Source organism: Simochromis diagramma, unplaced genomic scaffold (assembly GCF_900408965.1).
Source record: "Simochromis diagramma unplaced genomic scaffold, fSimDia1.1 OVJJ01000302.1, whole genome shotgun sequence".
Taxonomy (NCBI): domain Eukaryota; kingdom Metazoa; phylum Chordata; class Actinopteri; order Cichliformes; family Cichlidae; genus Simochromis; species Simochromis diagramma.
The window spans coordinates 6,139,177-6,165,195 of NW_024386792.1; the positions used below are offsets into that span (position 1 = coordinate 6,139,177).

At 40.2% G+C, this 26,019-nt stretch overlaps 2 protein-coding genes across 5 annotated transcripts in view; both read right to left on the reverse strand.

The window, feature by feature from the left end:
* Nucleotides 1–13,289, reverse strand: part of npnta (nephronectin a) — a 55,489-nt gene extending 42,200 nt beyond the window's left edge. Inside the window, exons 1-2 of one of the 4 annotated variants that reach the window (XM_040024035.1) lie at nt 12,939–13,289; nt 902–1,002 (exon numbers count right to left, since the gene is read on the reverse strand). In XM_040024035.1, coding sequence (XP_039879969.1) covers nt 902–1,002; nt 12,939–13,009 — 172 coding nt within the window. In that variant the 5' untranslated portion in view covers nt 13,010–13,289. The remainder of the gene's footprint in view (nt 1–901; nt 1,003–12,938) is intronic. The other 3 variants (XM_040024037.1, XM_040024038.1, XM_040024039.1) reach the window with 3 other exon arrangements.
* Nucleotides 13,290–16,477: 3,188 nt separating this feature from the next.
* Nucleotides 16,478–26,019, reverse strand: part of gstcd (glutathione S-transferase, C-terminal domain containing) — a 48,254-nt gene continuing 38,712 nt past the window's right edge. Inside the window, exons 10-12 of the mRNA XM_040024042.1 lie at nt 24,331–24,361; nt 21,387–21,456; nt 16,478–18,769 (exon numbers count right to left, since the gene is read on the reverse strand). Of these exons, the coding sequence (XP_039879976.1) occupies nt 18,579–18,769; nt 21,387–21,456; nt 24,331–24,361 (292 nt within the window). The 3' untranslated portion in view covers nt 16,478–18,578. The remainder of the gene's footprint in view (nt 18,770–21,386; nt 21,457–24,330; nt 24,362–26,019) is intronic.

Sequence of the window (26,019 nt, forward strand, 5' to 3'; positions counted from 1 at the left end):
GTATACTTCTTCGTAATGACCCATGTGAGGTCTTTTGCCCTGGCTTTTTGCTTATCTAAACTAGCCAGCTGTTGGCTTAGCACACACACAGGATGAGAGCGCTATTGATTTTCTCTTGGCAAGGAAGCGAATAAGCATACCCACTTCCCTAACCTTTTTAATAGCCGCTTGGTAAATTCTTGCCGTGGAAAAGGCCTGTTGATGTGTTACCCCTTTTCTTTTATTAAATGTCCACAGCAAAGCAGCAGGCGTACCATCAGAGCCACCAAGCCATGCAAAGGATCTGATATTTGTGAGGCACCCAGCCAGTGTCTAAAATCCACTGGTATATTCACACATCCCTCAGTAGCATGGAGTAAATATGTTGATAATGTGAGATGAAGCATTCAGTGTTACACAATGACAGGACACATCCTCTGAATCCTGATGAGTCAAGTTATGTACACCTGACAACACCATGGACTATGTTAACATCACTGTTTGTTTGGTTTTTTTACTTGTTCATGCACTGCCGGCAAGCTTATGTTTGCACACTTGTAATCTATAATCAATCTCCTATCTCCCCTTTGAATGTGTCCACCTGCAGCTATAGTCTCGCTCATTATGGCCACCCGCAGTGTGAATATAAACCTCCGCCGCTCCACCAGCGATCATCATCAATCTTTACTCAAAGATTGTTCCAGGTGCAATGCTCCATTAGCTGCATGTGTTTCCGTTGAGACAATCTGCATGTGTATGTGTGTCTGCGCGTGTTTCCCCGAGCCTTTGCAGCATATCCTCAGTTTAACAGCATCTATGACCTCTCCCTTCTCCCTCTAGCTTGAAACCCCGCAACCTTGTTAGCTCCCGTTTTGCTCCCCACCCTCCGAGCAGCACCAGCAGCGGGCACGGTGGCACTCACGCTGGCAGTGACCCCAGGAGCGACGAGTCCATCCCCAGCAGCAGTCCACACGGGCCCCATATCGACACAGGCCATTGGATGATGCCATCTGCCGTGGCCACCTGTGAGTGGATAACATAATAGGTTCACAGCCAATTAAAACACCTTAATGAAAAGCCTTTTTATATTGTTTGGAAGGGGAAGGGTGTGTGATTCAGAGCTTTCATGAGTCATTTTCCTGCTGCAAAGAAAAAGAACCAGAAGATACATTAAAGACTATTTAAATTAAAAAAAAAGGCTTTTTAACCACTAGGTACAGTGAGCACTTATGGCAGTCATACTAATTGCAGGTACAGCAATGAAAATAGACACACACGAAACAAACGAGTACAGTTATGTTCACATCAGGTAGATTAAGCACTACTGCAAAATGCATGAATAATAACAAATAAAGAAAGCCGGGTCTTTCTTGATAGATTTTTTTCTAATGTTTAATTTCCTCATCTAAATGTAGAGCATGAAGATGGATGAGGTTTCTGAACAGATTTAAAACCCTTTATTATGATTTAAATTCATTAGGGTGAAAAATAAAACTGGCTTCGCTTGACTAATGTGGGGAGAAAAAAGTTTCAGTGCATAACAGCTCTTTGATTATGCATCAATCACAATCCTAAAACAGTCCACTTTAAGTGATGTCTATTTGTTTATTAATGTCAGAATGTGATGACAAATCTCATTTATTGAGGACTCTGGGGTGCTGTCTCTCAATTTCACTCCCTTTTTATAAAAATAAATCAGATACTCTGTTTGTGTAACACAAAGAAACAGCGGCAGCAAAAGAGTTACGTTTGAAAAGTGGTAAACAGAAAACATTTGCCACTTTGCTTCTCAAATATCTGAAGGGGGTGAAAGTGACAAGTGTCAGAAAGTCGAAGACTGACTTTTCACCGCTTCGCCGTAGCAGATTATCTCTGAATCATGGAAACAAAACTGACAGCACATCAGCTTGTGTTGGTTTCTTTAATGTCAAACTGGAGACCTGTATTGAAAGCCTGCCAGGCCCGATTTGAATTTAGCCTTCAGTGTGTGCATCGCTACGCCGCTGACACGCACATCTGACAACACCACATTACTACTGTGTTCACTTGGCTTTTGGGAGCTCCTGGAAAAGATTAGGGACTACGCGCTTCCGGTTGTCCTTGAAAATACAATATTTGCCTCCAAAATGGCAACTCCATGACACTGGAAGATGGTATTATCTCTGCTACACAGAGATGATAGGTAGGTATTAGTTCTTATACACATTCTAAAGTAGGTTATTTCCCCAAACACAACAGTTCCTCTATGAGAAATTAGAGCCGGATATTTTTGTTACACTCTGCTCCATTCTGTTCAGAGCAAGAAATAGCTTCTTGGCAGACCGCGTATGTGGATTACCTTTTTTATCTGTACGAGGGCCGACCACATATTTATGGCGAGAATAGAGTGAAGGAATGAGCCCATTTAAGGATACTGAAGAAAATCCAAGGCACATTCTTTAAGAGCCTGGCGCTCATATGCTACCTAAAATCTGAAACAATAATAAACGAATCAGTGGATAGGGAAGATTTGTTGCAGCTGACTGTTTTTTCCCTCTTTCTTCAAATAAAGATGACAATGTTTTTAACCAGTGGGACATTTTTATCGTCATTTATAGGAGGTGTGAAGCACATGAGGAGGTTTGCACAGATCACTGAGTAAATCCAATACAATAAGAAGGTTTTAATTGCACAGAAGAGCTGGAAAACACTGTAATCCTGCACAAAACAAAGGAGAAGTTCACTTCCTTTACGTGCTTCACACAAAAGACACTTTCTTTTTGTCTCTCAATGAGAAAGTGAGGTTGTCGCTCAGTATTCAAGGCACATCCTCTGCTGCTATCCCTGCCTGTTAGTGCCTCTATGCCAAGATGAGGAAATGCTAATGCTTGCCCCTGCTGCCAATCACCTCTTTGGAGAAAAAAAACAAAAAACAGACGGATGCTAAGTGAGAGTGGCAGATCCAGGGAAAATGTTTGTCTGCTGCCTGGTGAGCGGGAAGTCAGTCAGTGAAGCACACAGTATGGGTGAGGAAATGAGGAGGGGAAGGAAAAGGAAGCAAAACCAGAAGAGAGGAAACAAATGAAAAGAATTGCATGAAAGCAGTAAAAGAGGAAAGGAAAGAATAGGAACGGTCTGGACAGCAGCCACATTTCTCAACCTGCCTCCCCTTCCACACTAGAAGCTTGCTGCATAAAACAAATTAAAGATGCTTCTGCATGAGGCAAAAACCCTGCTCGTTGACACCTCTCAAAACATCTGACAACCTCCTTTGACATTTCAGTGATATTTGGATTTGGCGACTGGAGGCTGATTTCATCCTGATGTTTTGAAAGCTCTTGTTAATTGCTGCACAAGGCAATCACCACCTTAGAATATGGAGGCATCAAGTGGAAGGCATTTATGCTGCTTCGGCTGCACCTGTTCCCATATAACCTAATGGCCTCACATTCGTTTGCAGCCTGCAAAGTAATTATCACATCGAATGACTCCCGTGGATGTGCAGATTTAGTATCGTAACAGTTTTCATTTTTATTTCTGACAGTTTTATTACAAAAGCATATTTTCGTGTTCACGTCATAATCTTCAGCACACACGCGTTGTGCCATGATGAAGATGATAAGATCAAAACCTCGACATTTTTTAGATATACAGGGCTTTGTAAAACACACAATGATAAAGTCATTTTTAAATTTCAAATGGGAAAAGGGAGATTAAGGGCCAATCACTAGACTAAAGGCTCAACCCCTCTGCTCTGTGCATGGTCTGGCTAATGTGAATGTTGTAAATGATCCATAACTAGTTTCTGTTAACAGACAAGCTGCTGTAATTGGAGACGGAGCCAGAAGGTAATGAGTAAAAGGCGAGCTTCAGAAGTGTAACTGAGAGAAGATTAAGATGGCAGAAAGCAATGGCAATTTATTTATTTATTCACTAATAGAGATTGAGGAAATGTTTGTAACAGAATCTAGACAATAATGAAGTGTGTTTAAAAGTATGTCCAGCTGTGTGTGGTGGCATAAATAATAATATGCACCTCTGATGGTCTGGTAAGCGACAAAGAGGAAGGTAACAAAAACAGACACTGGACCTATCATATCAAACTTTTTATGGACCTTTATGATATATGTTGCAAGTATTTGAAGAGCATTGCTTTGACATCAGTGAGAAGCAGCTGGTCTGCCTATATACCTATATAACTGACTTATGTGACATCAGTGATGGCTATTCATGTGCTTTATATATCAAGATCAATGTAATAATTGGAGAGAAAAAAACCTAATAGTAGCAGTAGTATTTGCACATTTTTGACATGAAACTGGTTGAACTCTTACATTACATAAAGGAAAGTTGTTTTATTCTTGAGATTTTAATATTGGCACACAGTTAAATATAATTCCTAAAATATTCTTCATCCCTTTTCCCTACTAAAGAAACTGAATTTAGTAAGTCAACCATCAGTAATATCGTAACGAATATTCACAATGCTTGTATTGACTCTGGTGTAATCCTCTCAAATATTGCACAACATTTTCTTCACTGATCTTTTTTTAAAAGATTGACAAGTTAGAGCTAAAAATAAAAGTGAAAAAGCTAAATACTACTGAAAAAACCTGTTAAAAATGTCCTCACGCTAAAATGTGGGATTCATACTTTAGTTACAAAAAGATTCGCATGCTACATGTAACACTGCAATTGATGAGATAACTGACTCTATAATCTCTATCATATCTGAAATGATCATGAGACATGATGGAGGAAATCAGAACAAAAACAGCTAACAATGGGTATTTTAAAACTGATTTTTTTTTAAAGAACATAATTTACATACACTATTTTAAAAATGTAAGAGATAGAAACAAAGAAATAAATTAAAACAAAAATAAACAAACACACATACGAGTAAGCTAACACATTATACTGAGCTTATTATATCTTCACACAGCGATCAGAAGTGATGCTGGAAGGTGCTTGAAGTCCTCAGCTGGGATCACAAAAATAAATGTGTGAGTCGAGCAAAATGCCAGAAATAATTTAAACATTGAAAATCTCCCAAACAGTTTTGACTATTTTATCTTCATAGGAGAAAATCTTTCTCAAGCTATTAATCCTCCTGAGGGCAACACTTGTAAGTAGAGCAGGGCGATATGACCAAAAATATTTATCACGATATACATTTGAAAATTTGCGATAACGATATAATTGACACTAGACAAAATGCTTTACAACTCCACAATTGTATTAGTGCAAAAAAAAACCCATCAATGTATTTTCACTTAAACAAGCAGCTGTTTTTTATGTGCATTAAAGTTATATAAAAATGTAACAGTGCAAATGCAAATTCCTTGCTGACAGTTTAACCAAAAGGCATTTCCAGTGGAAATTGGCCGACATGTCCTCAGCATAAACGTGTATAATATCCACAAAACTTAAAAAGAGGTTATACACACACAATACGGTAATATTATGTTGAAGCACAGTACGTATCACTCCGAGGCTCCTGCCTACGATAGCCGTAATGCTCCGACAATCCATCAAGCGGTGCGGGTTCGTAGCTTATCAAAGTCGTACTGAAACATTTGACAGATTTTCGAGCACCGTGTACGACATAAAATCGTTTCGAGGTCAGTAAACACAACCAGAGTTCATACATAAGGCACACGGGATTATAAGGGGCACTGTCGATTTTCAGAAAAATCAAAGGATTGATTTTAAGTGTGCCGTATTTTCCAAAAACACGGTAATAACGACGGCCCACTAGCATGCTCTACCAAAAATAGTGCTTTGTTGTGTATCTGATGGACGAAAGCGAAATCAGTTCCACACCACTGAAGTTGCAACATTTTTACAAACCAATTCTGGTTCATTCGTTTCATTCAACGATCTGCTTTCACCCTTCTCATTCTCCGTCGCCGCCATGCTTTTTCCGCCATGTGCGTATGAAAACAAAGGCACTGTGCATGCGGGTTTTACCCATATTCTATCGCGATATTTCATTTTCTTGTCATTGCCCAACATTATACCGGTATTACCGTGAACGGTATGATATGGCCCAGCCCTACTTGTAAACAAATCTTCAAGGAAATTATTTAAAGTCTTTCTTCTTGACACCAGCTGATAAAAATGCATCTTCAAAGCAGCACAAGCATGAAAAGTTCCCATACAGTGGATATGGATGGTATTCATAGTAAAATTGTACCTGAGATACAAAGATTGTCAATGGTGACAAAACAATATATATGTGTACATGTATAACAGATTGATTACCACCACAATATGGCTTTAGAAAAAAACAGAAGCACTTGTATCTCTGTTCTTGAACAAAACCAAAAAAAACCCCACAATGATCTATTGATAAAACTGGCACATTCTTCCTTGGTTTTTTAAAAGTGTTTGATTTCATATCCATTGCAAAATATTTCCGAGACTTCAGACTCCTAGATTTTGAATATTTGGTTTAAAAATATGTATCTTTCTTTCTTCTTTTCTCACAAGCTGGCGGTTGGCAAAGCCAATACGTCTCTGTGGGTGCCGTAGGGTTTCCATCTTGGTCAACGATGCACTTTCAGGCCTTGCGGACTCTGGCCTTGGCCTTTGCTTGCTCAAGGTTTAGACGTCATTGTTTAAGATCGTCTTCAATTTGCTTGATCCAAATCTTCTTGGGCGCGTCACACTTGATTCTGCAGTGGGCAGGGTGCTACTGCAGCAGGAGGCGATATGGCAGGCGATGGTTCCTCATGCGGCAGATGTGGTCAAACCACTGCAGTCGTCGCTTCTGGATCAGCTCTTCCATTGAGGGCTTCTGGTGATATTGACTACGTATTGCGCTGTTGTTGAAACAGTCACGAGGGCCACTCAGAGAATATGACGCAAACAGTGCATTTGGAAGACCACGAGCTTGTTGACGTCGTGCTTGAGGATGACCCAGGTCTCGGATCCATAGAGAAGAATGGGCAATGCCAGTGTGCAGTACAGGCAGATTTTGGTAATGATCAGTAGAAAGGAAACACTCTAAATGAAATATGCAATATGCAAAGTAACACTATATATAGAGTCCCACAGGGATCAATATTAGGACCACTCCTCTTCCATTTATATATCAATTATTTTGTTAACTAACCTAGTTTCATAAAATAAAAATAAAACTCTAGAGTCTCCAAAATATTATAAACTAGGACACCTGGTTTAAATGCAATAAACTATTGTTAAATATTATTCAAACAAACATATTTTAACCAAGCAGAAACCCAATAAACTGCACACAAGTATGAATGTGAGTGTGAATTATTTCCTGGTTCACTGTGTTATTCCTGTGACAGTCTCATTTCACAAATGACTATTTCTCATGTAATTATGTCTGAAAACTGCATTTTACCTGATTTGTGAAAGTGAACAGGTTCATGGATCAACATTTTAGAGATTGTTCATTCCTCTTGTATGTATTGCACAAAGACGTTAATGAAAAAAAAAATAGCTGGAGCAACTGGAAGTTGGTGACATTTTCAAAAATTGTATAAATAATTTAAAATTTGGAAATAGGTCTGTAGCGTTTTTCTTTTGTTTTTGTTAATGTTTTTAAGGAGCAGGATGAGAAAGTCAGTAATAAAATGCAGCCAGATAACAGAGAGAAGATGTGGGGGAAATGACTGGCAGACTTCTTAATTTATATGGTGCACGCGACTGATTGTTTCAATTGTAAACACTGGCTAGAGTCTCCTTGCGTTCTCTGGTATTGAATAATCAATTACAGCAGATGACTGGAAGAGCATTTTTATAATGGATGGGATTCAATTTTCCATAAGCAAAAGAGCCAAGAGAAGTGGACATTTAATGGTTTTCTCTAATTCCTGTCTGACAGTGAATATATTTCTGTTGTGGAATGTTGGTTTAACAAAATAAATTAAAAAGCCGCTGCAACTTCCCCCCCCCCCCCCATATTTTTCTGACATTTTGACCAAAATATTTAATCAAGAATCAGATAAATAATGTAGACAATCATTAGCTGAAGCACTATTCATTTCTGTGTGTGGATATCCAAAGGAGATAGAGGTCAATGAAATGTGAAATTAACATTATGCAAACAGCAGATAGATGATGCAACCACACACGCACAAGAAAAAAGAAAAAGGAAATGATGAACAAAAGTGCATTATGAGTATTAACTCCTACGAGGATGCTGGGCTGTTTGTTCAGTGCAGTTGGAGCAATGATACAAGAATCTGCTGAGATGCAACAGGTTGAGGATTAATAAATTAACCATCTCCCTTCGAATGTTTTCTTCCTACACACTGATACAGTATATGTATATGAATTAGTATAACATATTTCGTGTTTTCACTAATCTATGAATTTACTCTACAGCAGTTGTGCAATTCTACACAATCTGAACTTGAAACTTGAGGGTTTAATGCAGTTCATCAGCACCCTGTTTAATCATCGCAACACCATGGCAATGTCACATTTGAACTTTTTGAAACATTCATGGGTGGCAAATTATGACTTACCACAATCAACAATGGGAACTAAAGTAACACTGCACAATAGAGGAGACCTTTTTTTCTCATATGTATCTTGTCCTCTGCCTTATTCTACCGAATGAAAAGCTGGCATATCAAATGGACGTGAGCATAATACCTGCATTTATTACCCTGAAGCCCTGAATAATGATCCCAAATTGCACTAAGCCTTGAAGGAACTCAAGCAGATAATTATTACCCTTCATGCATGCTGTGTGACAACTCTTCTCAAGTACAGAGTATAAGACAAGGTTGTTCCCTCAGAACATGACAGGTTGACATCCACTGTGGTGACACCATCCTTCTTCCATTGTTTTACAAATGGATTCATAGCTGGCCACTATCCTTTTCCTGACAGCGAAGAGCTGAGTCAGTCTATGGCTCACAGAGGAGCAATACAGAGCGTGAATAATCCAGGTCCATGAACTTACATGGTCTGCATTCATAGCGATGATAATCTAATCAAGCTATCATCCATCCGTGACCCCTAAAGTATGTAATGAAGGATTTCTGACTGGATTTTTATCACAAACAACCACAGATGTTGAATTCTTCATCAGCATTAGAGACTTGCTCGAACCTGCCGAGCTCAGATGAAAGCAGGACTTTGTGGAGTCAAAAGGAGTCTGCTGTCTTAATTAACCGCTTCAGCCCAACCTATCAGCGGCATCATTGACTCATATCTGAGGCAAAGATTTATATTTAGAATGAGCAATTAGTCGGTTTATCCATCTGCCATTAAAAGCCTAATGGACAGTATTCACTGTGTGGCTGAGAAAAAAAAATCAAACTCTACCACCTTTAATGATGCTGTTTACAAGAGGGTGGTTGTGGATTAGATGGTAGGCAGGGTCATCTACCAGTTAAATGGTTGGTGGTTTGATCCCTGACTTGTCTAACTTGGGCAAAGTACTAAAGCCACAGCTGCCCCCGATGTGTGTCGAGGAGGTGTGAGTGTGAAAATCAAAAAGTGCTGAGTATGGTGGCCCTTAGGGATCGACTCCAACTTTAGAAAACACCAGCGAATTAAAGAAAAATGCTGCAAAAGCACACAAATAATAAAGGAAGTGATTTTGGAGGAAATGTGATGCAAAGCATCGCACTGAGACGTGCTTAAAAGAAACAGAGGAATCTTCTGTGTTGTGAGGGAGAAAAAGATGAAGGTTATATCTGTTCTGATCACATGATAATATTGTGGATGTATCCTTGTTATTATTAGTTTTCCATTATTGTCTTCCCAAAGCTCACGTATCTTCTGTTGTGAGCTTTTCATTCACACTCTTCTGCTCATCCAAGTCAGGGTCGCGGGGGAGGGGCTGGAGCCTATGCCAGCTACCATAGGGCAAGAGACGGGGTACACCCTGGACAGGTCGCCAGTCTGTCGCAGGGCAACTGGCTTCTTTGTGTTTTTATTCAACTTCAATTGTGTTTTGTGTGCTTTTGAAGTATTTTTGTATTTGCTGGTATTTTTTTAAGTTGCAGTGTGTTTGACCTCTCAAGGCCACCGTACCTTAGGCACAGAAAAAACAGCTGCAGGAATGTGTGTGTGATTAGGTGACTGAGGCTTATAGTACGAAAGCATTAATTTACCTTAAAATTACAAATATCTATCTCAATCTTAAAATGTGATAGAGCTCACTCTTTTTCTTTCCTTATTAACGCGGACTTCATTTAGCACTTTTGTTACAGTGAATTCTGTAAGGATTCACAGAAACAAGCTCAAACACTGCAAACAGTCTTCTGCAAAACAGAAAAAGAAAAAAAGTGCTTAACAGATTATTTTATCTGCTGCAAGTGATGTCAAAACGGTCAAAGACTTTGCTTTGCTGGTTAACAATATATACTTATGTATTTATCAATGTTAAACTGTGTTACACTGTACAACTGGCTGTTCACACGGTCTACTGTGCTGCAGACTCTGCCAACAGAAAACAGCGGGGCTTAACCTTGCTGGAACTATTTTCTATTCTCTTCTGTTTTTGTACATTGATTGGTCCGTATACCTGAGTTATATATACCGAAACCTTTTTTTCATTTCTTATAATTATCGAGACAAGTGATAGCAATCTGTAAGGGTTTCACTGCCCGTGGAGCACTTATTCCAATACAAATTTTTTTCCACTCCCACGCTGTCCTGTTTGCTTCAAGAAAATGACAAGAAGATTAAATACCAGGTGGAGCAGTCATATGAGTAATAACAGAAAGTCTGCATCAGCTGTATTCTCTTACTGCAAGCTTTTTAATTTCTCATATGTCATGTTAGGTGTGACAGCATTAGTTTAATCCAGGTTTCTTTCATACAAAATGTAGCAAGAGGACTCTTTTTATCATTTCGCTAGAACGCAATAAAGACAATGCCCCACTCTTTTTCACGTTCATTGACATGTACAGCAGCAAACACTGAGAAACCTGCTGAGCTCCTGATACAGGGTGAATCCACCAGTGTTTTCACACTTATTTTCAAACCGTGGAAGCCTGAATGTGCGTCTGATGTTACAATACCAACATAACCTGGCACCAGTCCATGCCTTTGGATTATTACTGAGTAGGTCTGGTATGTGCTGCGTGAGACTTCACAGTTTAGTGATGTCACTGGGGAAGTATATCCTCTTTTGTATGTTTTGCCTTTCGCTTCGGCACTCTCCTCTGCTGTATGACATGTTCCCGAGTGTGCAGAATAGAAAAGTGGCAATAAAAACAGTTTTTAGAGACAGAAAGGCGGGTAAACACATTACGTGCAGCTACAGGAGACCAAATTTATTTTGCCAATGATGCCCGTGAAGGACCCTTCAGGACTAGATGGATAAGCCTGTTAGGAACGCTCTCTAAAAGGTAATAAGTAAGGAAGACTAGGTAATAAATGGCTTTTTTGCTTGCGTTCGGTCTCCGGGGATATTGTCTCAATTAATTAATATTGAAGCGGGGACTCAGGCCAGAGTTTATACCCATAAAAATCGGCAAATTATGGTCATGGTGACGAGCCACTCCATCAGCAGGGATGTTAATAATGTACAATATGCTGCTGCTAGGTTAAAGTAAATGATTATTACACCAAGGAAATATGTGAGCTAAAGTAAAGGCCCTCCACATCTCATCAGACCATAACATGTCAAACACACATTAGCCATAGTGATTGAAAGAAGAAAAATCTCCTACATAAAAATATTATATGTGGTGGCAAATGAAATCTACCACTCTGCATTATTCTCTGTCCTCTCCTTTATTCTGTCTCGCACACAGACACCCTTTTAGCCTTGCAGAAACCTTTGATACTCCAAATTGCTTTTTTTCCTCAATACTTTTTGAACATAGACGGAAAGTGAATTGAAAGAGCTCAGGAGGGGAAGGAGAGAGAGAAAAACGGCTACACTTCAAATGTCAAAATCTATTAACAAGCAGGTGGAATGGCAGTTAGTCTGACAGAGCCTTCTGAAATGCATGCATACTGTTTCAGTAACAATTACCTCCAATAAGCTTCAAAGTTTTTCATTTATTTGAACAAACGCTGAACACGGGAGAGGATTCGGCTTTGGAGCTCAGCCTGGCTGACAGAGATACATGAGGAAAAATAAAGTACTTGGCAGCATTCTCTGCTGGAGATGTAGGAAATTTGGCAGTAGCACTTTGTTTGTGTAACTCTCACCATTTGGACGGACTTCAGTCCAGCTTTTTTACTTGAGCTCCAGAAATCTATCTCAATATGACAAAGAAATAAGAGATGGAAAATGTTTTTTTCTTCTTCACACGGTTAAGATCCTCTCTAATAAATGATCAGAGACAAGGAGCAAATAAGTATCCTGACTGGTGGAATTACTGTGGTTCAAAGGGTTAGACCCATTACAACTCAATATGCGTGGCTGTTTTTTTCTAAAAGAAGAAGAAGAAACAGCCACTATCCCTCACGCTAAACTCAGATTCACCTATAGGCAGATGGAAATCTCGGACACGTGCATTCTTTGGGGTCTGGCACGTCTTCACACACTTCGTGGGATTCGTGTTTGAACAGGATCGCCGGGCAATGTGCTGTCACATCACTTTATAATCAGCCTGACGTCTGCACAAGACGAGAATCGCTTGTCGAGATGCGATTTTCAATTTTCTTTTTTCTTTTTGCAGCGCTTGTGCTACAAAAGAATCCAAGCTCAGAGGCGCAAAAGCCCAAGACGCTTTGGGGTGCACTTGGATTCATTGTTGAATGAAAATAAAAGTTGTGATCGTGAAATTAAAAAAATAAATAAATAAAGCGAAGACGCTTGATATGATTCGACACTCACTTTCACGGGAGCAACATGTTTTCAGTTTTGGAGAGCTTCAAATAATCCACAGCAGCTCGCAACCAAAGTGTCGCCTCGAAGCGAAGGCGCAGTTTTCACACAAATGGATAAATCGCATTCTGACGGGTTCTTTATCAAAATCAGCTTTATCGCACAAAAAGCCTTCGTTTCTCAGCCTGCGTGACCCTACCTGCCATCGAAGTCTGCACTTGCTCCAAAGCTGCAGCTGCACAGCAACATCAACTTTATCCATAATTCCATGATTTCGGGAGTTACGCGCCCACGCTGTTTCCAATTCTCCGTAAATCCAGAATCACCGGGTAGGAAACTGTGGAGTAAACAGCGACACAACAACAACAAACACACAGTTTGTTTCCTCCTGGAGGTGCGCGGGCAGGAGAGGTCTGACGGCGTCCTTCAGACTGTTCATCTGAGATATTCAGGAGGAGAGAAGGCAGCCCGATGCCTGGAAGCAGAGTGACTCCGATGAGTGCGCGCGCGCGCGTGTGTGTAGAGCGGGACGCACTCTGCCAGGAAGAGCGCGCACAGCCGCCCCTTACCCACCCATCCACCCCCCCTCTCTCTTCTTTCCTCCCCTCACAAGTTCAGGCAGCGGGCTCTCAACCAACAGCACCCACTGCAGTCTGACCTTCGCTCGCTGCAGTCTCAACAGAGCCGTGGTGTGCAGCCACTCAGTTGCGGAACCTTAACGAGAAAGAAGAGGCTCCACGTGTGGCTCCGTTACACGCTGTGGAAAATGCCTTAATGAACCTGCTGAGACACGCAGGTGTATTGTTGGCCACCCAGGTAGATGCTGCTCACGCAGCAAAGACAAAGCAGTGAAAATTACTGAGGGTATAAAAAGAAAGCTGCGCAAAATAGAAAATCAGTGGTTTGTTAAAGTTTGAGGCGCACGCGCACTCAACAGGTGGAAATACAACCTTAATATGTATAATTTTTGTAAACAAACACAAGTGGATGCATATAATCAAAGCGCTTACAACTACCGACTGTTTCTGTTTTCTCAACAAGCCAAAAAGCTTTTCTGAACGACACTGCGCATGCGTAATTGCTGTCTTTCTATTCTTTCACACGACCTCATCACCTGTCTGATTCCTAAGCGGCACTCCACATTCAAAGTCTCCTGAACTGCGCTTCCTGTTTGGGTGCAGAATGATGAAGGCTGCCTCATTTCCTGATGTGACAGCTTTCTGTCAGTGAACCAACCAGAGGGAGTGCCCGGTTGGCCTAACAGCCTTCTGGAGCACGCGATGAATGACGGGAAGGTTCATGTGATTACTGCTAGTAGTTCAGAGTCGCTTTTGATTCATGCAACTCTTCGCCTTCACTGACTGAGTAATGAATCTGTGGTGGCACCCAGGTCTGACCTCAGCTGGTCGCAGAAAGGCCGGTGTCCCGGTTTGTGTATAATTAGACTATCAATCACAGTATTGACCTGACTGTAAGAACGTGATTCCTTGTGTTATTATTGCATTTAAATATGAGCACTGGGCTTATGGCGATCGCAAGGGCCACGTCTCATTACCGGTAATATTCATATGTTGTGGAAAACTGAGACACTGTGTGGATTTTAAAGGGTCAGTTACGCAGCACATCTGTGTTTGTTAGCAGGAGTATCCTCAGGATGTGTGGGATTATCTTTAATGAACATTTTACCAGATGTGGTGCTCAGCCAAACTTAGAAGTTATGTGTTGAGTTCCATTACTGTGCAAAGGTCTTAGGCCACCCCTCATTTCTTTATATTTTGCTTCCAAGAGGCCAAAGTGTCTTGTAATATTTTGACGTGATCTTACACAACATCTCTCCAGGCTTTCTTTCAATGTTTATCTTCAGACATATTTCAGTCCAGTCCTTGTACTTGACAACTTTCAGAGGAATGTTTTTGTTTTTACTGTTTTTTTTAGTTGTTTAACGCTGACTTATTAATCATCCACACATTAAACAAGGATGTATCTGATCCATTTAAAGTTCATTGAACCCTCATCAGAAATAGTCTCAGTGGAAAGGTGGCTGCCAAGAAGTCATTCTTTAGGAAGGGAAACGGGAAGAAAAGGCTGAAGTATGCCAAATTACACAAGAACTGGACTAAAAATCAGTGACAACAGGATTTATGGAGTGATGGATCCAAATTTGAAATTTATGGCTCAAATCAGTATCAATATGTATGCAGGAGGTCAGGAGAGGTACAACAGTGAGTGTCTGCAGGCATCTGTAAAACACAACGGCGGCTCCACCATGGTCTGGAGCTGCGTTTCAGCCAGTGGTGTGGGAGATCCTGACAAAACCGATGGAATTATGAACACGTGGGAACGGTCAAATTTTGATCCACCACGAACACCATCTGGAAAGCGTCTGATTGACAAGAGCTTCATTTTTAAGCATGATAATGATCCCAAACACACCCATCAAAGCAGTAAAAGTATACCTGGATAGAAAAAAAAACAAACAATGAAAGATGGTCAGTTATAAATTGGCCTCCCCAGAGCCCAGACCTCGACTGAATCACTCTGGGATCATCTTGACAGGAATCAGAACAAAAAGGCAGCCAACATCCAATAACAGCTTTGAATGTCTTTCAAGAAGCCTGGAGAACTATTCCTGAAGACGACTTAAAGAAATTATAAGATTCACTGAGAGAGTTCAGGCTGTGTTGAAGCATAAAGCCGGTCATACCAAATATCGACTTCCAAAGTTGTTAGAATTGTATATATTTTTCCCTGCCCTTTTTGCATGTTTCAATAAGTCCCTGCCCCATTTTCCACTTTCCTAGCAAAACATAAAGAAATGAGAGTTGACTCAATACTTTTGCACAGTATTGTAGCTCCAGATTTGGATCTAAGACGCAGTTGTTCATTTCAAGAGGAATGAATCTCCAACTATAACAGCGGTCCCCAACCTTTTTTGTGCCACGGACCGGTTTATGTCCGACAATATTTTCACGGACCAGCTTTTAATAAAACCAGTACCGGTACCAAAAAACAAACATTTATTCATAGCACACGGGAAAAGACCCAGGGAAACCGAGCTAACGATAAAAAAAAACAACGTTTAAAACAGATAAAAACCCTGAGAACCATCAGTTTCACTCTCGAGCCTCCACTGTCGCAGCCCGGTACCAAACGACTAACAGAGCAGTACCGGTCCATGGCCCGGGGGTTGGGGACCGCTGCACTATATGGACAACATGCTACGAATGGTGCAAACCAAGCAGGGCACTTCACAGCAATCAGCATCCTTTAAAGTAAAGATTTACCTAATTTCGTTGTTTGTTTAAAATCACTGAACAAAAAAAAAAAAAAAAAACCTCTAGGTGTCAACATATTCCAGAAATTATATTAAAGCGACCGACTAATCTTAATTTACTGCAACTGTCAGGGGTATCTGAACACCCCCCCCAAAGAAAAAAAGAAGACATCCATCTGTGTGATTTGGGTGAACTCGGTCTTTAAACAAGCTCCTGGGGAGAGTGAGTCATTGTTGCATTTTAAACAGGCTGTGCCACGGCAGATACAAAGTAGAAAATAAATGCTGAACCTGAAAGCAAGCATGGAAATCCTAGGTGACAATGTGACAAGTAGCACGCGAAGCACAAGAGAATACATTACAGGATTATTAGGGTGTGCAAAATAACAGCAGCTGAGCCCTACCAGGCGACCAAAAAGGAAATACTATACATAATTAACTGCCAGTACTGTGGACACCAATAATTAAACTCAGTGCTGTTTATTAGAAAATTATGCAAGTCAACTGAAACACATTTTATAGTTCACACAGGTAAAATATAAAAGAGAGAGTGAGATATTTAAGATCACAGAGGACGTAGGAAAAATCCCTTTGTACCTCTTTCACATGGACTCGTTATGAGTGGCTGCTGTGTTAACCCAAGACACATAAACAAGGTCAGTGTTTGTCAAAGAGGATAATTGACACCAACAGAGAGTGTACCCAAATATGGAGCAGTGAGCTGTTGTGGGCAACCAGCCACAAACTCTGCAGCATAATGAAATGAAAAACTGTTGGCAAAAACGCAAGAAATGAGCTGAATTTTTAATTAACTAATAAGGTGAAGTTAGCAAAACAACTCCAGCTCCATCATTTTCTGGAAGAGGATTTTGTCCCCCCCCCCAAAAAAAATAAATAAATAAAAATCATCATCCAATGGTTAAAATTCAGATCCCAATTTAAGTATAAAATTATGCTCTAAATCTCATTATGAGCAACTACATAAAGAAAACACCTCCGATTAAATAGCAATAAACTATGCATACAGCGTCTGTGTAGTCACAGGTTATTGTACATTGGAGAAACTCGCATGTAGTTGACTTTTGTATCGAGGTCAGCCCTCTAATTACGCAAATAAAAAATGCATTAAGCTAAATATGTGAGCGACTCTGCAATGCATTCGCAGAAAGGTTTCAGGAGGTGAATCATTAGAAAAGAACATCTCTGCATTTAGATGAAAATGAGCCAATAACAGCTCATCTGTTTTATCTAAGCAAAGAATCCACTGTTACTGTTCTGATGTTTACTCTAAGCCAACTGCCTTCACCCTCTGCATTCTCCTTCCGATGCACACTTTAAGTAGTGCCACTGTTCCCCTCTTTTGTATGTATATGAATTTCTGTAATGTGCACTTGCGGCGCCACAAGCATGAACAGGGAGTAGACTTCTGAAATAATTCCGATCCTTGGAAGGAGCTGTGTCTGTGGCCATTTACCTCGGGATAGATTGACTCTGCTGACTGAATTCAGATGAGCCTGACGTCTGCGAGGCCTGCATCTCTCTCACATCTATCCCTTCAGTGGGAGTGGGAAAAACTGGCTCCTTGGCTACCTCCCCAGATTTCTCAAGCAGCTGTATCAGACTGTCAAAGGTGACAACACTGGATTTTTTTTCTTCTTTTTTCCCAGAGAAACACACGAATAGTTTCAGATGCAAGACTGAGAGCTTAAGGTGCCTCACTGTGACTACAGTTACCGGGACTGGAAATACGGAGCGCGCTGTGTGATTTCCAGTTACGAGGCACTGAACACCGTGCGTCTAATCAAGCGCGCTGACCTTTTCACCAGCTTCATAAAATATTCATTACTGCTGAAAGTATTCCAGAATGCATACCATACTCGCATTGCTTTTTTATGAGGAATAATCAGGTTCCTCTGTAGAACCATGACAAATGCGACACTGTATATTACCCGATGTGACTCGAGTTTAAATCCACCTCTGACTGTCTCTCGCAAGAAAAAAGAAAACAACAGAAGAAACGTAGGTGAGATGACAGCGAGGCGATTCCTCACCTCGTCTTTAAATGCACACGAGCTGTAAGCACTGAATTTCTTGTGTTAATCAGAAGTAGCTGACTACTGAGCGCTATCCCAGAAGGCTGTATACAGACTATTTGCGAAAACAGCATGAGGACGTATGTCATATTTCATTCACAATATGGGTGTGCCAAGTCCTGCTGCGTCTGTGTGCGCTGACAGCTTGAGTCACGCAGTTTAGGGAAAGACAAAAACATAGCATTGCAGTTGGGGAGAAGCTTGAGCAGATGATCAACTAAAGTGTGTAACTCCCGGGAATGGCATAGTTGCTTTAACGTTTAGCCTGAAAGAAACTTTAAAAGATGACCTTTGACAGTACAGAAATAATAAACATGTATTTTCTGCAGTTAAGGCTGAGCTTGTAAAAAAATAAATAAAGTAAATTGTTGAGGGTGGTTGAAAAAACACTCGTGATACAGCCAGAAGCCGGATAGTTTATCAAACCCTTACAATGCTAAAGACGCTCTGCTGTACTCCAGAGAATCGAGTGCTAATTATGCACTGCCTCTTCCAGTTGGCCAGCGGTGACTTCCAGTCCTCTCTTCTGCAGCGGCCTTCCCACCAGCATGTTGTTCTTTGGTGAGCAGCTTTCGGGCTCCATAGTCATTACTTGAACCGAATACCCATGAGTCTCTGCTGCCCATGACCGATCCAAGTCTACCAAGCCCATACACTGTTTACCTGCAGAAGGAAAAAAAAAGGATCGAAATATTATTATTATTGTTCTATAATCAGACAGTAAAAAATACTTTTACCTAAAGTGACTAATGTGTAAAAAACAATATTTAAAATCTTTTTATTTATGCTATACTAGATATTAACGCTGCCCCCTCAGTCCACGCACTGACTGAAACATGTCATTTTATCTCATCTCCCAGATGGATCAGTCACAGAGGAAAACCAGGCTGGCAACCTCCCTGCAACTGGGTGGAAAAAAAGAATCAGTCGTTGCACTGAATCTTTCACATTTGGTGACCAATTGCTGTCTAATTTATAAATGTATAGAAACTGCCTACACGCTGCAATCAATGTGATAAGAACAGCTCATCTGTGATGTCTCTTTGCAATACAGGACTTGACTCACCTGGTTGAATGACTGTATTTTGTATTGCTCTAATAAAAGCAAGGTTGCCGAGCACCTGTGACATTTCTGAATTTCCTGTTTCACACCTCTGAGGTTCTGAATGTAAGAAACTAATATGAATTTATGTCTATATAGACTGCAGATTTTCAGGAGTATATCACAGTGCCAATTTGACCCGATTATAATGCAAACTAATGTAGACTGTTTTCGTTTTATTGCCGCCTCTATGCACCGAAACATGGCAACTGACTGCAAGTGGTGGCAGGTATGGTTCCTGTATTAGGAGCAACTTTTTCAAAGGCAATAAGGTTGTAAGTTCACTGCACACTGCAGCAAGAACTTTGGCAAGTTCGTTCCAACTTGCTGCTCCTAACAGGACAGAAACTTTTCCGTGGGCACAGTCAGAGTTTTGTGTGTGAGCGATGACCCCACACAGTTTCACAACAGTTTGTCAAAAGCAACACTTAATCTATTAGTTTGATTTTTTTTTCCACACAAATGTTCCTCCCTTAATGTTATTTATATGAACATAAACACACACAGAAAAAAAGAAATTAAGTACACAAAGTGAAGATTTCCCATTTTAAATGGTAAAAGTCTGCATTTAAACATTAATGGTGGTGGCATGAATCATTTCACCGCTCACGCCACAGACTGGATTCTACTGGACTCTAAACAGACTTTTACACTCCATTTGTGTTATTATGACTGCGTTGCTAACCAGGTAACTACTCACTTAAAATTTAGGCAATAAAAACATAACAGATTGGCTCTTTTACTTTGACATAAGAGTCTCTTTATGTTTTTGAGGAAACATTTGCATAAAAACATTTGATTCCTCCAGGATCAAATGTCTCCATCCAGGAAGCAGGAGGGATCACCGATGTGTCTGATGAGCATAAGGATGAAGTCAATCATATCCCACAGTCACCAGATCTCAACCTGATTAAACATCCATAGATGTGTGACACGGTGTTCTCCACTGCCACCATCCAACCACCACAAGACTTATTTGGGGACCAACGACGTTCAATGCCTCCAACTAGAGAATCAAACATCTTGTACTTCTGGCAACACATAGAGGCTCAACACTATATGAAGGCTGTATGTTGGTTCTTCTTATAACTTATTACATGTCAGGCGAAAATCAGCAAATCCCCCATCATTAAGGTCTTTATTGCTCTAAAGCTGCACTGCTTTATATACCATTTCTGCATATTTTCAATATTGTGTGTCAGAAGACAGTAATTCATATACATGGATTATCCAGCCTCATCTGTTAGGATTTCCTTAAAAACACAAACTTCAAATGTAATTTAGCAGTGTGTGGAAGCAGGTGGCAGACACACTACACGTGAGCTTTGCTCCGCCGTGTTGCTTTGACGGGCGAAGTCTTACCAGCAAGCTCAAGAGACGAGATCACACATAGTTAGAAAATGTTAGTGGGAGAGGTTGAGCCCTGTTAACTGATATAGAGAAGAAACTAGTGTGACAGGTGGTGTCAGGTACATATGAAAAGGCTTCACGCTGACGAGACTTTGGGGAGCCTTCTCGGAAGCTTTGATAAACTGGAGAGCTATCAGGGCGAAGAGAGTCCTCAACATAATGAAACCCTGTAGAGTGAAGCTTCAGCAGGGGCCTGGAGGTTTCTGACAAAACATTTCCCTCTGAATCTGACAACACTGATCTAGCAGCTGTTCGCCGCAGCTGTTTTGTCACTCTGTACAAATCTCTGCTCTAACATGTTTCTCACATCTTGAAAGTCTAGACTTTTTAAGGAACCCGCAGCAGGGCGGCTAGCGAACAGTGTAAGTGTATGAAGAAAGTATGTCAAAGGATATTACAATGAAAAGGAACGTGTTGTTGTGCCTGTGTCCATCACACTGGACTTCATCAGTCAGTATCATCATGGAGGCGTCAGACTGGTTCCAGCTAGTTTACATATTCATTCTGCAGCAGCGCAATGACAAAATAATTTGAACAAAGTAATGTCGAAAAAAATATTCAGGAACATTGGAGCTGTTTCAAAGGCAAAGTGTGGTCCCAGCAAATACTGATGATTTGATTTTAAATTAGTTTTGATAATGATACTCGATGCTGTGTCTCTATGTGCAGCAGTTACCAGATACTGCTAAGAATGTTTAGCCTAAAAAACTAATAAAGGACTGAACATAAATAATAGCTCAGGTCTAAAGAGAAGATTGCAAACAGCACCAATGAGTCTCCTGTCTGGCGGAAGCTGGACAGCCGTCTGGTCTGCGAAGCGACAGAGGATCATGTGTTCCTGAAACAAAGACAAAAAACGAGTACAGTTACTGCTCACTTATTGTTACGTGGATGTGGTGCAAGTGATCTGTGCATCACTGCGTTAAGATCAAGTATATCTGAAAATGTCCACACACTGTATAAAAGTTTAACTAATACATTGTAGCTTATTTGTATCGATTCATCCTTTTTCTGCCTTGCTTACAGCAGTGGGGTCAAAAAGATTCTCACTTGAGTATCGCATGGCTTAAAATTTCTATGTATGCAGCTCTGAGCACACAGTGTACTGCACAACATGGCACACTATATATTACACAATGGAGGTGATTTGTTTGGGATTTCCAAAGCCAGATAATGATCAGAGTAATATAACATTAAAGTATCTTTGTAAATATACAAATGTGCTTTAAGAAAAATCCAATTATTCTCAAAGTGGCCGCAGTTAAGAAGCGGTACAAACTTTACGCTTTGTGAAAGATTTCCCTTGGATGAATTAAAAAAATGTCTTCAAATTGAGCACTTATGTTCATTTGTTCAGATGAATTGATAATATTTTGGCAGTCAACAGTTAAGGTTACCGTGACCTCAAAAAGCTTCGACTATAACTCAAACAATCATACACGGCATTTATGATGAAAATGATACATTATTATGTATGTATGTACCACAGGATAACAGTCAGAACTGATGAAATCTTATATGTAAAAGTTCAAAGGTCAAGTCTGCAATCGCAGCAAACCACCCTGACTGGTTTGCAGAACCATATACCGCAGCCGTGAGGCAGTAATTCTAGTTTCTACCTTATGGTTCATGGAACAAGTGATTCATGAGAGCGTTAAGTCAGCTGAAACTTGCCTCCACTTTAATTGGTTCTATTCTTCACTCTGCGGGGTCGGCGCTGAATGCAAGGCCATGGAACAGGTGCTTAAAGCTTGTGTGAGCACCAATATCTCACACCATTAGCCCTTTATTCCAGTGATACACTATTTGTCATTGTGCTGTCATTCTGTTTAACTACTGTAGTTCGGAAAGAACAACTCTGGTTCTGCTGTAAAATGAGCGAAAGCAACTTTTATTTCTGTGACTGTTGTCTGGGACATTGCCTGGGATGTCTGGTGCGGAGGGGGCAAAGAAACAGAAAGCAGTGGGGTTCCCTACCTTGAGCCCAAATAAATAACAAATGCCAAACATGTTTGTCGAAAGAAAAACCAAGGAGGGAGGCCGAGGAGATTTGGAGCTCAGGTTTAAAGTGGAGGATAATATGCCTGCTGGTATAAACAGAATATAGATTTCTCCTGCTGGGTGGCTGCATGCTTAGTGTCTTCCTTATTGTGTGTTTTTTTCCTCTCACTCAGCTTTTTGGAAAAATCTGAACTCAGTATCACGTAACACTGTAATTGCTCAGTGTCTTCTAAGTATAATACTATGTTTTGTGCCTCTTGGGCCATGTAAAAAAAAATAAAATAAAATCTGATTCTTGTAGTGCACAAAGAAGTTAAAGGTGGTCCAATGTTGTGACATGTCAACTCTTGAGGTTGCTATGGTTAGGACCTGCAGCTTCTCCTGCACAGATTTTCCCCAGGGGCCCTGACAGGTCCCATATATCATCGCGGGATAGGCCCTCCCAGAGCACAGTGGCGTGTCTGTGCCGAGTGATAAGGGAAGTGACTCGGGAATCTTTGTTTGCGAGACACTGATAAGCGCAGAGATCTCATCAGTTCTTCTAAGTTTCTGATAAAATAAAGATTTTCATCCAGTTTTATGAATGAATTGGAAGAGTTGTTAGATTTTTGTTGCCTTTAGACTGGGTGGATAAAAGTCAAACCTTTTAAAGCTGTACACACAGTAAGTGTACATTAATGCATTATATGTAAACGAGCTATGACAAAAACTGAGCCAACTCACACTAAATTTGGCTTGCTCCTAAAGTATGAACCATTTGAAGATAATATAGGAAATTATTTGTTAAATTCTACCCTAACCTACTGAGTCTTGTCCTCAAAGACTTTTCCCCATATTTAATACTGCAACACTTTAAAATTAGTAATTTGAAAGTTGCTAGTAGTTGCTAGTGAGTTGCTCCTAAATGTAATCTCAATCATGAATATACAAATAGATTTTATTTAAAAATATTTTTTATTAATGCCACTTCCCAGGAGCAGATGTCCCTGCAAATTCGCTCTAAAGGTTAGACCGTATACTGTTTCTTTTCCCCCCCACAAAGCTTGTAAAGATAGCCAAGAGCTAGATCTCAGACTCTGCAGATCTCGGTTAGCGTGTTACGTTAAGGCTCATGACAGATTTAGAAAGACTACAAACAGCCATACTGTTTGTAGTCTTATAGTCAGGAGAAAGCCTCTTATCTCTGAAGGAAAACATGGCAGCATGGCTTAGCTTTGCCACAGGACCTTGGCACCTTGCGGTCATTGATTCAAACACGAACTCCTCTGTTTACCAAAGTATTTCAGAGTCAAACGTGAGGCCATCTGTCCAACAGCTAACGCTTGGCCGAAAATGGGTCAAGTAACAGGACAATGATCCTAAACACAGCAGCAAATGTGCAACAGAATGACTGCAAAAGGAAAGAATCACAAGTTCAGATTTGAACTTGATTGAAACTCTGTGGTTGATGAAACGATCTTAGGAGAGCACTGCATAACCCAATGAACCAAAGCAACGCTCTAAAGAAGCTACTTAATTTTTCATCTACTGCTTCTTTCATTTTGGGTTTGTTTTTTCTTATATAAATAAGGACACGGTGTAATACGTGCACAGAGTCCTTGTTTTTCACATGTATTGACCTGCATGTGACACTTTCCTTGTAAAAAGTTGCTGTAAACCTGTAATCTGTATTAAACACAATAAAGAGAATGAATCATATTTAAAAGCATACCTTAGATGTCAGAGTCTCCTGGAACATTTTGCTGTAAAAAGAAAAAAGAAGAAAAAAAAGAAAACACAAATAAGTTTGCTGAGAGAAAAAAAAAAGGAAAAGTTCTATACAAACAAGATGAATATGCAACAAAATCAAAGTCCTAAACCAAACAAAACCCATGTGCATAATCTCCAAAGCAGGGAAAGAAGGACTTTCATTACTTTTGTTTTGACATGGGAGTAAAGTTTGTTTGAGATGGTTAAACATGGTTTGGTTTGCTTCATGCTAATTAAAAATCAACATGAAACAGTTCAAGGGTTAGGGGCCAGTGCGGTCACATGGAGAAAAGTTTAGCACAAACTTTCATGGCCTTAATGAAACGGGCAGTTTAGAGCTTCACAGCTCATAAACCCACAGACTGCTTGGAATGTCTTCACCTGCAAAATATCCACGAGTACCTGGAACACGACCTGAGGGCAAAACTCTAAAAGTAGCAAGATGAAGATTGACAGAGTCAGGTGGGCTAGTCCTCCTCACATTTATACCCCGCAGAAACAAAGCTTCTTGTTATCTATCACAGCTGCAAAGTCATTTTTAGTGTCATTCTTTAATATTTTATGAGGACTTGGGAGGGTTGAAATGTCACGGGAAATGTGAAAAATGTAAAATATTTATGTCGTACACTGAAAATCACATAGCAGGAGTCAACCGTTTAATCGTTGCTCTACATCAGTGCAAATTCCTTAAACCCCAACAACAGCAACGTCGTGCAAATATCTTCATTTGGTTAGTGACGATTAAAAACATATAAAATATTGGACTTTCCACATTGTTATGTGCATATCCCAACTTAGGAGGAAGCGGAGAACAAGAACAGTCAATTTAAAGACTGACATGTAGAGTCAGTTTTACAAAACGAAGCATCTTTCTTGGCAGGAGAGCGTGGGAAGAGCATGTAATTGTGCTGTTAAGCAGTGCATAAGAGAGCAACCTAAAAACTTTAACGAGTGGTCTAAAATCAAAGTTTACTGCAAAATAATCATGATAGCAATATTTACAAAATAATTAGCAATATCCAACAGATTATTTAAAAGGAGGAACTGTGCTTTCTAAGTACTTACATTTACATATGATAAAAATCAAAACACTTAGAGTGCTTATTAAGATTTAATGAGTTTTCTTCCCCATAAATCAAGTGTAAAATGTTTTGTAAATATTTTAAAAACCACGCTGATTGTATTTTGCTTGCAGACTTGTTCTATCTTGCCTTATAATCCATTGCTACATTTCCTTTCATATCACTAATGGTGATACCATCTACAAGTATGTGCGCCGCATCTCCTGCCTACTCCTGTCTGTGCATCTTTGTGCGTGAGATAAAAGCAAAATGGAAAACCTGCGTATTTACAGTCTTCTGTGGCATTATCAGTTGGCATTCCTGGATACAAGAGGTTACGTTAATGAAAACCTACATGAGAATATGCTGCTCATCTCTCACATGAAAGCTATTTTAAGAAAGAGTGTTATAATGAATTGAGAGACTTGAAGAAGCTTCGTGTGAATCACAGTAAACACAGAGACAACACTCGGTTGGCAGCCTGTGATTCTTGTAGGATTCTCTTCAAAATATAAAGTGACACAGCAACACACAGGACGAAATGCTATGTTGCTATGGAACACGGCCGTGCTGACATCAGACAATACCAT